At 38.1% G+C, this 14,225-nt stretch overlaps 1 protein-coding gene across 1 annotated transcript in view; it reads right to left on the bottom strand.

Annotated features, from left to right (window-relative positions):
• DNAH5 (dynein axonemal heavy chain 5) overlaps positions 1 to 14,225 on the bottom strand; it is a gene marked incomplete at its 5' end in the record, with an annotated part of 198,001 nt that overhangs the window by 35,781 nt on the left and 147,995 nt on the right. The window contains 7 exons of the mRNA XM_080679156.1: positions 4,915 to 5,097; positions 5,940 to 6,095; positions 6,885 to 7,201; positions 7,826 to 7,961; positions 10,331 to 10,468; positions 11,140 to 11,319; positions 12,639 to 12,842. Coding sequence (XP_080535282.1) covers positions 4,915 to 5,097; positions 5,940 to 6,095; positions 6,885 to 7,201; positions 7,826 to 7,961; positions 10,331 to 10,468; positions 11,140 to 11,319; positions 12,639 to 12,842 — 1,314 coding nt within the window. The remainder of the gene's footprint in view (positions 1 to 4,914; positions 5,098 to 5,939; positions 6,096 to 6,884; positions 7,202 to 7,825; positions 7,962 to 10,330; positions 10,469 to 11,139; positions 11,320 to 12,638; positions 12,843 to 14,225) is intronic.

Below are 14,225 nucleotides of genomic sequence, written 5' to 3'. Positions count from 1 at the left end.
ACTAAGAAATATAATGATAATAAAACTAAAGGGAAAAACTTCAATTATTGTTATTGCCATAATCCAAAATTTCACAACTAACATCATCATTTCTGAATTCCTCAAGGTGAGCTTTATAAAAGTCCTCACCTGAAGATAAGTAAGAGTAGGACTAGAGCAGTGGGAGGAGTGATGGTTTTGACATCAGAAAGACATGTTTGAATCCTAACTCCCAGGACTTATTAACTACATGACCTTGGCCATGTTACACAACTCTACAAACCTCAGTTTCTTCATCTGCAAAATGGACATAAAAACAGCTCAAAGAGTGATTGTGAGGCTATCGCTATTAAAGCAGCTAAAACATCAACTGGATGGATAGCTGCTCAGAATGTGTATCTTCCCTTCTATCCCCTCCCTTGATTCATTTCCCTCGTGGATTTTCAGAAAGATTATAATGTTTATTTAGAAATTAGTAGTTTGAAAAATAAAACCATAAGTTGGCCCAAAAAATCATACTTTAGATTTCATATACCATCATAAAAGCATAATGATGTAGATGAAAGGGGATTTTTAAAAGGAGAACTTTCTACTCTTGCACTCCTGCTCAGGATATGTGCTTCCCTGTCTGCAGGAAATGAGAGCAGGGACTGAAAAACCAAAAACCACCCCAAGTCTTACTGAGTCTTTTCCTGAGCAACAGTTTTTCTTCTGTCCATCCCCCCCGCCCCCTGCAATTACATAGCCCCTGCCCTAACTGGGGCATTAACTATTAAGTATTCCATGGTGGACTACTCTGACCACAGTTGGTCTCCCTTTTCTGCTCCTAGTCTTTTAAGAGATCTCCCTTAGCTTTTGGGAAAAGGCCAAAATTCTCAACATGCTTCACACAACCTGTCACTACCTACATTTCCAAACTCGTCTCCGCTTCCGAACTATGGGATTGAGACCAAAATTATGCCTCCAGGTTGCTTTAAAAACCATTAATAAAATAAAGTTATTAGTAATACATTCAATAAGTGGTAAATTATTTAATCCCTGATTTAAAAAGTAGCAAATAAAAGCTTGACTATTATTGAGATGGTGTGGTCAATTTAATACTATTGTTAATACTATTTAAAATAAATTTGTCAATTACAGTACTACATTTATATTGCCAAAGGCTTGAAATAAGGCTAAGCACTACATTTCCCCCAAAGATTGAAACCAATGAATAATATACTCCAAAGGAAATAGTGCAATTTAAAGTAATATTTGGGGTTACAAAAGCAAAGTATGTATTACATGGCACAAAAGTGGCCGAACAGTAGAACAGACCATAGTTGTGGGGAAAAGAAAGTTATCTTTGAAGGAAAATAGAAGAATTGTTGCTTGCTTTTCACTCAAGATTTAAAAATAGAAAACCTACTTTGGTATAAAGTTTTAGGCATATTTTAATTTGTATGACTGACTTAAATTTATTTCTGTTGACTACATAAAAAGATAGTTCTTTTTCAGATTAATATGAAGGAGGAAAATTAATCAAAATAATTTTGTCTGTACCCATTTTTCCCACAAAGGGCTTATCTCTTACACACACACACACACACACACACACACACACACACACACAAACACAACAGTAAACATGTGTACTCTGTATTCTATATCCTAAGGCTACAATGTAAAATTTTTATATAAACTGTGAAAAGTATCCCCAAAGTGAATAAGAAAACACAGCAGTTATTCAGTACAATTTCAGGAAATGTACTATCTATTAATTAAATGATGAAAAATTAAGGGCTTCAACAAAGATGCAAATGAAAACTAAAATCCTTTGTGTACATAAATGGCACCTGTAATCAAAGGTTTGAAATCGATAACAGAAAAGAGATGACAGCCTTTCAGACTTCTCATTTCTAAGGTATCGCCCAGGCTTTCATCCCCTAAGATTCCTTCTCTTCTGCACTTTACATTGCTAATTAAAATAGAAAGATTAAACAACAGAACTCGGAAACAGATTTATTTTTTCTCTCCTACCAGTGAGCCGGCAATAACACTGTCTGTTTAGTGTCTTTATTAAATTACTTCCCATATCAGCTCCACCAGGTTCAGGCTCCTCTACCTCCAAAGGAAATCAATCATCTGCCTGTCTGCTCATCCAGAATTCTAAACAACTATTACCCCTGAGGCTTTGTATTGCGTGACAGTAGAAGTTGTTAATTGATATTAGTATTTTTCTCCTAATATTGCAGAGGTCTCTTTGAGTTTCCAACTTGTTCTCTAGGACCAAGGTCAGAGTGAGCCTAGGAGACTGGGTTTCCTTTAAAGGAAAGCTGCTGGAGGGCTACTGGTTTGCTGCCTGCTTAAAATGGTCCCGATCCATCACCTTCTGGTGACAACAAAGGCTGTCTGAATCTACTCACAGGTACATCAATCAGGTCAACAATTGAATATGGCCTTGGTGTGAACTTGAGCAGCTCACACATTTAAAATGACTGCCTTGAAGCACACAGAAAAGTGTAAAGTGAGTTCAAAAGTCTGCCTTCCTTGCATTCATAGGCTCTGGGGTTTCCTTTGGTTTCTGAGGCTAACAAAACTGTGGGTCCAGCCGGCTGTACAGCTGAGCATTCCTGAGACCAGATCCCGTGTGAGAGGGGTCCTCACTACCCGTGTTCCTGGGACAGTAGGAAGCTGGTAAATTATGGAATCAGAGAATAGTGCTCTTTCCCTGGCAGCGTAAGCTACAGCTCCAAGCCACCTTCCACACGAAGAACCTACAGACCAGAGAATGCACAACTCATGCCGACTGAAGACACTCACCATTTGTTTCAGCCCCACATTTAAGGGATTTTCTTAGATGCTTTCCAACATCAACTTCCCATCGGTGGGACCTTCCTAGCTTCCAATACCACCCCTTGGCTCTACAACATTTTATACTGACATTTTACATTGCTATTTAAAATCACCCAAAAAGTGATCATAGGGAGACTACATCACCAATGAAGTCAAAGGAACAATTTAAAACTAAGAACACTTTTTATATTTGTGTTCATATGACAAAGACATGGGCTCTTCTCAACTGAGGCACTAGATTATAGGCAATGCCTGGAAAGTACCAGAGGCCACCTCAGAGCCACGTGCCACCACCCAGGCCGGAGAGTCACAGTAATCAGAGCAGATTCGGGGATACGGTGGGAGGAACAGAAGCTGCAAAATAACAAGCTGCTTGTGAAAGGTATGCCACTTAAAATCCTCCCAAATTAAGTCCAGCAGGAGGGAGACTTTGCTTCAGAGGAAAGAAAATACTGGCTGCATGTTGTATTATAACGTGGTTCAGGGTAAGAGAACCTCTACTATTGTAAGGAACGAGTGTCATGTCACATTACTCTGACCACAGTCTTTGTAAGAGTTGTTTACTGTGAGACTGCAATAGATTCTGGTAACGAGATGACAGTAAAGAGTAATTTCTCAAGACATTCAGCTTTCCCAGGAAGTAAGAAAGAAACCGGGCCAGGGATCCTTATCGCCTTTTCAAAGCTGTTTGAAGTCTTGTTTTCAAAGGAGCTTAAAGTGATCCTCCCTTCATCTCAAACCTCTGCGGCCATAATCACGGCTCAGCACTGGGCTGTTCTGTTTTGTTGCAACCACAATCTGTCAGGCTAAATAATTTTCTAAGGAGACTCTATTCATCTGAGCTGAATGGAAAGAAAACCAAGGACAAGGATATTATTCAAACTGCCATCAGAGTCCCTTATCTCCCTGAGGCCAGGGCCACCGGTGAGGCAGAGACTCAAACGCCGCACTGGGTCCTGCCCCGAACTCAGAAACAGATTTTATTCAGAAGACTAGACTGATGGTGTCAAGACATTACATCCCGTGGATCAAGATGCCCAGTCCTTCCTGCCATCACGACACAGCAGCGCTGAGCATCCTCAGCCACCTCCACTGAGACGCCAAAAATGAACAAGTACATATTCTTAAGGTGTTATCACTTGATAGCTAGTCTGCGGCAGGCATTCTGGCATCCGTTCTTGCCATTTTTTATCTCCTGATATTTTATTTGTGGAAGAGCTCAAGCATGATTCAATATACAAAAAAAGGTAAAAATAATGGGAAGGGCAGACTCCAAAAATTCTCCCAATTTAACCAAAATAAATCTGCAGGTCAGTGTAGCAGTTGCCATAAAATAAACTAAGAATCCAGAAGAAAATCAATAGCAACTTTCAGAGTCCATCTGGTTTCACCAAAGCAGTCCTATTAAAATCCTCTAAAATCCTCTAGATTTCTCTGCCTAAGACTCACACGTTCCCTAGAGAAAATGCTGGTTCAGAACAGGGAAGTTTCTAAATTATTGGCCATTATTCATTGAGCATTAGTTACCCCATAAAAAAGAAGTAAAAAAAAAAAGAGATCTAGTTATATATAGCATAATTGAGCCAGTAGCTTCCAGAAAGTGCTCAGTGAAACTCTATCTTTTCACAGCATACACAGAACGTTCTTAAATAGCAAATACGAACTAACAATGTTTGGTATTACCTGAGTGAAGCATTTTAATTTTATATTCCAAAAGTATAACAAATTAATTGAATGAAAGAAAAATCTAGACATGTACTAGAAAGCTAAAAGTCCACAGAACTCACAATAGGACAAACTCTCCAGGAAAATAAATAAAAAATCAGAATAATGAGGCTGAAAATAAGACTGATATTCTCATAGTTACATCATTTATCTTTATGAAATAAAGTGATGATAGGTATGTGATTTATGAGATGCAGATGAAATATGTTAAGTAGATATTGGTGAGCAGTTATCTTAGACACTTGGGAAATAATAATGAAAAAACTTCAGAATAAAACAGGAACTCAAACCTATTACAACTTTTATCACATTGTTTTCATTAATGAAAGAATCACAATACAATGCAGAAGAGGGTGTGACCATACCTTCACTCACCTGCTTCTCTGTGAGAATGACTCTACCCAGTAACTGGTCTTCTAGACCTTTCATGGTGACAGTGAAGTCAATGATGGAGGTTCGAGCACTTATTTCAGGGGTGTAGGCTGGGTTGGGCAATTTGGTGGTAATGTAGAGTCTGAAGCCATCCATCACATCTACTTCCTTGTCACTGACTTTCACCTTTTTTATAAAAAAGAAAGTTAAAAGTAATAAAACAAAGATGCATCTTACTGTGTCTTTCTGTATAGGATCAAGTATTGCTATAAGCAATTACGTACCTAGAGATAATTTATGCTAAAAATGAAATGATCCTCAGGCATTCACATGACTTCAAGCCACAAGGAAGAAAGGAAGGACAGAAGAAAGGGAGGGAGGGAGGGAGGGAGGGAAAGGAAATGGAAGGAAGGAGAGAGGAAGTTCAATATATACCATGCAATAAATACAGAATTTATCACCAATTCAGAAGACCAGATTGATGGTGTCAAATATCCTTTTAGATAGAAAAACTTACTACTCACATAATGACATTTTCTGGGAGATTAGGGTAGGCTCCCAAGCAGGTCCAAAAATTCTCTTGAGAGGGTCAGGGGGCAGCTGTTTTAGGATTTTGTGGTGGTGAAGGTATGGGGCTGGGATGAGGGTTCAAAATATGGGCATGGACAGGGAGTTTCATGGTGTTAACTTTCCACCAGTGCCAAAGGACAGAGAGAGTACCCAGATTTTCTTAATGGCTTGCCCAGATTTGGGACAGAAAGGGAAAGGGGCATGATGGGGCTTGAAAACTGTCCACAGTCAAACATCAAAATGGAGTCAGACTTTTTTGCACATGTAAAGTAGATAATCCTGAAAGGACTACTCCTGAATAGTTTAATCCCAACTCAGGAAGTGTAGGAAAACAAAGCAAATGCCTCTTGCCCCAGACTCAAATTTGAGTTACTGCCTATTGAGAAAATTTCATCTATGTCATATTTACATGATCTCACGGTAATTGTTCTGCACAGTTATCAAAAGGCTTAACCCACCTTAAAAGTAGATCCAGTCTTAATGAAGTTTCTCTCCAAAACATTTTCCAGGGCTGGATCTAGTTCCTCCCCAACATCTTCGATCAGCAAGGGCCTTCCAAGAGAAAGACTGTCCTCCAGGTGGTTCCTGAAGTACTTGTGATTTAGAGATGTGATCTAGAAACCAGATCAAAATGTTGCTCTTGACAGAGATATCATGATGCAATGCACAGAGATACCTCACAGAAAGCTGAGCCTAAGCATTCTGTCACCGGAGGCAGGTACAGAGAATTCAGAGATCCTTACTTGAAACCACAGTTGGGGTGAAGGGATACAGAAAGCTTAAACCCTTTCCATTCTTTTTCTCAGCAGACCATCACACCCCTTTCCTGGGAAGCACAAAACATCTCTGGGTGGCAATGCTGCCCTTCCCTCACCATCACTTTTGTGATAAATAATCATGGAATAATTACAAAGGGTCCTTATAAAGTGCTGTCATTTAGTGTGACACAACTCCAGCCTGCTCTGTTTATCAAAGAGAGCCTCAGACCCTAACAGAAGAGAGTCTGAAACCTTTAAAAGGTGGCATTAGTAGCGATCAATACAAAGGCAAATAATGCAATTTTTAGAAATCATTTCTGAATATCAACATCTAAATATTAATATCTTAATATTCTATATCACTTTGTAAGGTACATAAATGTTGGATCATTATGCTGAATACCTGAAACTAATATAATACTATATGGCAGTAATTATAAGTTAATAAAACAAACCAATAAGTAAATTTAATCAAAAAACAGCTCTGCAAATAAGATAGATAGATAGATAGATAGATAGATAGATAGATGATGGATAGATTTAGAATTATTTCTAAATAACAAATATTTTATTATTCTTGGATACTTGTTGCTCTGAGGCAATAAAACTTGAGTAGTAACATAAATATACCCTAACACAAATTACCTGGAGTTCATTTTGGCTTTCTTTATTTTTAATCCAGATCTTGCCTTGAGTCTGTGGATCAATTAACAAAGGATAGCGAGATGCCTTTGTGACAATAATTCCGTTCTGAATGGATAAATCGTCATTTGGTAGGCCTTGGAGGTTCCATTCACTAATTGTAGGAGCATCAATCAACATCTCGTTGAGATTCAGATTGTCAGCAAATGGAATCTCCCGGGCTTTCATTTCCTTCTGCCAGTCATTTAACATCAGATTGCGAAATTCTTGGTTAAATGGACCAGAATAAGACAGAAAAGCTGTGGCCAACAATACATCCCCTAAAATGGAAAACAAACACCACTGAAATACTTTATGATCAGACTTGTACTTGTGTAGAATATTAAAAATGAAAAAAAAACATTCTTTTAAACTAAATTCCAGAAACCAAATTGTAACCACATGTTGCTGTGTCTTGATGAATAAGAGGTAGTTTGGTTTACTGTTAAACAGGGTCCAAATGGTCTACCAAGGATTGGCTGCTATAATCAAACACTGGAGAATTTTGACTCTTGCTGGATTTGGGAGGATGACTTCTGAGTTTAAGATACAAAACTTAGAAGACAGAGCCTCAATTCAAAGTGACCTTGGTCAATTTCATCTTTCATTCATAGAATTCAAGTGTCCTGATAATAAGAGGTTTAAAGGTCATTAACACATCTAATATGGACTGCATAGTTGTCAGACCAATATTCATTCTTCTGAAACACTGCAGTGTCTCTCTCTCTCTCTCTCTCTCTCTCTCTCTCTCTCTCTCTCTCTCTCTCTCTCTCTCTCACACACACACACACACACACACACACAGGACTTTAAAGTAATAGAGTTTGTATTTTGATTAAAGCTTAAATTTGCTAACTTCCTATCACAGTCAACACATAGCCTCATTAATACAGGAATTTACATACCTACAAGTCTTTTAGTTTGTGCAGCAAACTCTTTACTCTGCTCTGTCCATCTTTCTTTTTCTCCTGCCAAGCCACCGATCAGCGCAGAGGCAGTCTGCATCTTACGTCTGCACCGCTCGGCATCTTCAAGCAAGGTCTAAAAAAGGTCGAAACCAGGAGAGAACTTTCGTTTAGATAAATACAGCCTCTGGCTGGAAAGTACAACTTAAAACATTATATATGATCTGCCTTTCTGAGACATGTGAGCCATTCATTTCCTGGAAAGCATAAGATTCAGTTCCCATGTGCCTGTGTCTGCCTAAGCCTCTCTTTTAGGAACTTGAATGGATTTCTCATGGTAGGGCCCTGAGCCAATTGTCAGACCCTCCCTAGATGTGAACAACTGAGAAATCGTGGAAATTTGTATCATTTATGATATCTCTAAAAGAAAAGTAGAAATAAAATACAAGCATGCATGATAATATCATAAATCACACAAAAACCATAAAGAAATACATACTGGTATACTTATTTTAAAATTAGAACAATTTCTGATGTTAAAGTTCCAGCATCGTTATCGCTTTATCTACACTACATGTCCTTTCACATCAGGTGAAACTTGAGATTATCTTCAGATTGTGGGGTTCCAAAGCTCGTTCTCAAACTCCAGCCACACGTGACTCAGCAGATCCCTCTCTGCTGCTCCTTGTGTCAATAAAGTCCTTTAACCAGACTTCCACCTACTGTTGCCACTGGGTGCTTAGTTATTAAAAACAAATGGTTCTCTCTATGTTTAAGAGACAACTGTTAATTTTACTTGTAAAAATTTATACTTATGAAATAATGATAGATATGGATAAAGACTTAGCTGTGTAACCAGTCCCTAGAAGTTCATGTATAATAATTATATATATTTACATTTTATATATATATATGTGTATGTATGTATGTATGTATATATATATATATATATATATATATATATATATATATATATGGCATTTACAGTTGACCCTTGAACAATGTGAGGGTTGGGGGAACCAACTCCCTGCAAAGTTGAATATTCATAATAACTTTTGAATCCCCAAAAACTTAATCACTAATAGTCTATTGTAGACTGAAAGTCTTACTGATAACATAAAGTCAACACATATTTTGTATGTTAGATGTTATCCTATACTAGAGGCCCAGGACATGAAATTCATGCACAGGTACAGTCCCTAGGCCTGACCTGAAATCAGGGCCATCTTCCCTGGCTGCCTACAGCCGGCCCTGCCACCCATCCCCGGTTCCCTGTTCGCCATCAGGTGATCAGAGCCTGACGAATGGGGGGAGTGACTAAAAGGTGGTCAGTGCACCTCATAGTGATTGGTCGAGCTGTCGTTCTGGTCATTTCCACCGTTAGGGTCAATTTGCATATTACCCTTTTATTATATAGGATAATAAAGGCATAGTATGCAAATTGTCCCCTCAACCAGGAGTCCATCCGGGAGTTCAACCAGGAGTTGGGGCCAGCCAGAGGAAGGGAAAGAGGCCCTGGCCAGTGGCGGTAGCAGTAGGCAGCCAGGAAAAGGGAGGGAATACCTGGCCAGCAGCCGGCAGCTGCTAGGGACCCTACCAGTGAACGGATTTCATGCACTGGGCCTCTAATATATATATATATATTCTTACAATAAAGTAAGTTAGAGAAAAGAAACTGTTATTAAGAAAATCATAAAGAAGAGACAATACATTTACAGCATTATGTGTATTTATTGAAAAAAGCCATATATAAGTGGACCCATGTATTTCAAATGCACGGTATTCAAGGGTCAACTGTAGGTGCTAAATATAAAACAATTGAGGATTATTTAAATAGAATATGGTATGTTGTGAATAAGAATACTCTGAAGCCATTAAAAATAATCTCATAAAAATGTGTAATCATGATATATCATTAAGTTAAAATTCCATTTATAAAGCAGTATGTTCTGAATTATCTATTACAGTTTTAAATAAATTTAAAATACATGTAATTTGAGGCATATGTTCAAATATGAAGTGATAAAAAGCAAAATATTTCTAGTGGTCCTCTCCAGGTTACCTATGTGTATTCTCTATAAGGAACATGAATTGCTTTTGTAGTAATAACACAATACAGTGCTTTACAAAAGCATGATATTTATTCAGCCTGCCTAAAAGATTGTTTCAAAGATTAAATAAGATAAAGTGGGAGGATCTGATTTGAAAAAAATGCTACATAAGACGTAGTTATCCTCCCCATTACAGGAAAACTCAGAATGTTCACGTTCCAGAGCTGACTCCTATTTTGGCTGAACACCCTGACGTCTCACCAGCGGTCCTTAGTGTCTGTTAGAAACAACATCAAGCCTTAGTGAGGGATGATGTGCTGTGTTTGCATTTGTATAAATTCGAGGAAGCCTTGATCTAAACCAAACCTCTGCAGAGAGAAAGCAAGAAAGGAATGAGGGATTGCCACAGCCATGGAGTAGTGTGACAGTCCCTCCCATGCCAGGGGGCAGTTACCTGCTTTTCCGTCATGGCCTCTTCATACTCGGCCTGCACCACATCAAGCTCTGCCTGCTTGTCGTCCAGCTCCGCCTGGGCCTTCTGCAGGTCCTGCATGGCCACGACGTAGCGATTCTCCTGCACCACCAGGTTGGCCTGTACAGGACACAGGAGGTGTGGGGTGGCAGCAAACCAAACATGCAGCACTTCAGAGACTGAGAACACTCAGTTATGTCTCCTGGTTATACCTGCTCTTTGTTCCATCCTTAGGGTCTTTTCAAATTGTGTTAAGTCAAGACCAAATCTTCATGTGAATTTGATACAAATGTTCGCAAGCAGAAAATTAGAATTCATTAGAATAGAAGTGAGCAATTTTTTCTCATATTTTATGCTTCTGGGGCCAAAAGGTAAAATCAAGGCTACCAATGTCTATGTGTCAATCCTGTCTCTTTTACAGAATTCCTGGCACAAGACCTTGGACGTTATCATGGGATTCTGTGCTATAGTTTCTTTCTTTCTTTTTCTTTTTCTTTTTTTTTTTTTTTTTTTGAAGTTGACAATGTATAGGAAACTACCAACAGCCCACACGGGCTTAGTTCCCTCACAGAATGTCTGTGCCTAAAGGCTCACACCATGCTGATTGGAGCAGGATTACAGAGAAGAAAGAAGCATCTGTGTGCAGCCTTTCTGTCACTTGCTGTCCCCATGAACCCGAGTACAACAATACCAAAGGCTGAAAACTCCTGGGCTGTATTAAAAGTAAAGACCCAGTTGACCTAGAGGCCCCTCACAGTCATGTATCCTGAAGTTCTACCTATAAGGCTTACCTTCAGAGGCAACACTTCTCTGTTTATAGAAAAAAAGGATGCCATGGCTTTGGTCCAGGAGCAAAGACCGGCCACATTCCCACATACACGTTTAGCAGTTTCGATGTTGTAGTCTGCCATTTCAAAATAAGGACACAAAAATTCTATCACTTCTTCATTGATTGTGTCTTTTGGGAATTGCTATGGGAAAAAGGCATAAAATTAAGTCAAATGCTTCTTGTCATGAAGAAATATTCACATTATGTTCACAATGCTATTGAACACTGAAATGGAAGAATGATGTCATATTTTGTCAATATTGTAGGATATCAGGCAAAAGTCCTAAAGGTGAAAGCAGACTAAGCAATGACAACAAAGAAGTCGAAATACACTTTGTCTTCTATGGACAAGATACACCAACACTAAACAAATTTTCTGCGATCCAAGGAAAAGGAAAGTATGTCAGTGATGAACACTAAAATGGTTATTAGAATTTCAGAAGCAATAAAATTTTCATGTCATTTATCCTAAATAGGTAAATTACAAACCTGTAAAATCAACAATGGAAAACAAATACACCAAGAGATATTTAGCCTGAGGACATATATATTTAGCATTTAGCAGCAACTAAATCCTTAATACATTCAGACAGAGGTTCAATTAATTCACCTGAAATGTGAAGATAATAACTTAGACATTAGGCCTTGAGGGGAATGAATTAATTTTTAATCATAGAACTATCAAAAATATGAGAGAATTTTTATCTTCTTGAGGAATGAAAAATTTTAAATAGTAGCAGAAATGTATCAAGAATACCTTCTGACATCAAGAGAAAATACTGATCAAACAATGACTTTGGACCTTTTAAAAGTGATGTTTGATCATCTAAAAGAGGATGATTAAATATTTTTCAAGTAGAAAAAAAAAATTGGTGTCTAAATAACTCAGTGAAACAAGCCTTCACAGAAGAAATGTAATGTGGGATGAAACACAATCTCATTCAGACCTGTTTGAACACAAGTTTCTCATATTTTAATTGTCTGGGATAAGTCTGTGTGGCCCACTAGTTTCATAAGCTACTTATTGTTATAGCTGTTGTAAGATAATGTAGCCACAGTAGCCACTGGGCAATGTTGAATTAAAAACTGAATGGAAGATAGTGCTAAAGTTATCACTTGGGAAGTGGATGTGGGTTGGGTATTCCCAATTAATTGTCTCAAGATCTAAATATGACAGATAAAACAATAAAACTTCTAGAAAAAAAAAACTCAGAAGCATTTATTCTGCCTTAGAGGTGGGCAAAGATTTCCTAAACAGAGTGCAGAGAGCACTTAAGGAAAATATTGAAAAATTGTACTACATTAAAGTTAAGAACGTCTGCTTATCAAAAAACACCGTTAATGGAATGAGCAACTAAGGTAGAAAGTGGGAGAAGATAGTTGCAAACATATCAATGATAAATTACTCATATTTTATATATGAAGAAATTCTACCAAGTGATAAAAATTTGAACGACCAACCTGTAGGTTCTGTAAAAAGTTCCCTGCAGTCATCAGTTTTAAAGATTCTTGCCAAGAAGGAATCGTACAGCTTTTTTCCGGGTCAATTTTCACTGCATTGACTTTCCTTTGAAACAGCAGCAGCACACAATCCATGATCCTCATGATGAGGTGAGGGGGCCGGCCCAGCGTGCGGACCGTGGCAATGTCCGAAGGCTTGATGGTCTGGGGGAGGAAAGGAGGTTAGCATCCAGTCTCAGATGAGAAAAGTGCAGACAAGCCTTTCATCTCTAAATGCTATGATTTTGACAGAGGAAAACAAGCATTTTTAAACAGATGCAGTCATGGGGGCTAGATGCGTATTTAATCCCAAACAAACCCATGTCCCCAAAAGTTCCAGTGTTTACAATTCAGACTGACAATGAGGAGAGAAACACTGCTGAGCGGATAAGGAGCTGTGACTTCCCTAAAACTGTACAGAACACTTAGTGTCAGAAAGCAGAAGAGTGTAATCTGAAAGAAAAAAAAGAATAGTCAGCACTTATGCAGATACCAGGGATCCTCAACCAGGAAAACTCCAGTATTTGCAGTGCTTTTTGAGTCATTAGTTATGTAGGTCAAGAATCTGCCTCTCTCTCTTAAGTAACTCTGACTTGTCACAGTGGACTGACACTAGCGGGTAGCCCCAGGGCTGACAGATTGAATAATTAGAGGTTTCTTAGCTGGAAACTGACCTTTAAGTGACAGAAATTGAGCAATAATAATTTCACTAAGCTGTTAGAAAAGTTCTATTCCATTTCCAGTACGGAGATTCTTATGGCGTAAATTATTTAATAGTCACATAAAACCATTCTGGTTGATAATAACTAGCTCTATCTCATAAACTCTTTTTTGGAATAAGTAGTGGTAAATATTAAATATAAAAATCAGATACAGTACACTCTCTAGACAACTAGTGTACATCCATTCCTTCCAGATCTTGAAAACCTTCCTTCCATCTTATCTGCATCTGCATCCCTCCTGCCAAAGAAGATACCCAATGACCTTCTCATCAAAGCTAATGATCTTTTCTCCAAGGACTAAGAAAAGAAGAAAACCACTAAACTTGATAAGCAGGAATGTAACTATGTATTTTGAAAAGATCTGTTTCAATAGACTAGTATTTGTGAAAGCTAGACAGCTGGAAGTGAAGAAGAATTTGTGGGGAAAAAAAACACCACTAAAGATGGCAGATCGATCTTTCTTTGAGATGTGTGGCTATGAAAGAAAGGAGAGAAATATAATAGCAGCCAATGGGGAATGCAGGGTCAAATTAAAGTTATATAAGGCTTAAAAGCTGAGCATGCTTATTTTACGTTAGCTTTAGAAAGGGGAATTTTCAAACAGAATTGGGTACCTAGGTAAAAGAAGTTGGAGAGAAGGTTATAAATGAAGTTAAATCTATTTCAGCTAAGTATTGAAATCCTCTCTTCTCAGCATGCAAAGCAATATGAGCCTTATATAATTCCTATACATCAAAAAATAGTTATTTAACATCTGGAGGCATATTAGCATTGAGATAGGAAGAGACACATTCTTTGCTGATAATTTATTTGTTGTATTGATTTA

Source organism: Plecotus auritus, assembly GCF_963455305.1.
Source record: "Plecotus auritus genome assembly, chromosome: 7".
Classification (NCBI taxonomy): Eukaryota; Metazoa; Chordata; class Mammalia; order Chiroptera; family Vespertilionidae; genus Plecotus; species Plecotus auritus.
Note: the sequence above shows the minus strand (reverse complement) of the source record. Positions and strands in the feature narration are given on the sequence as shown.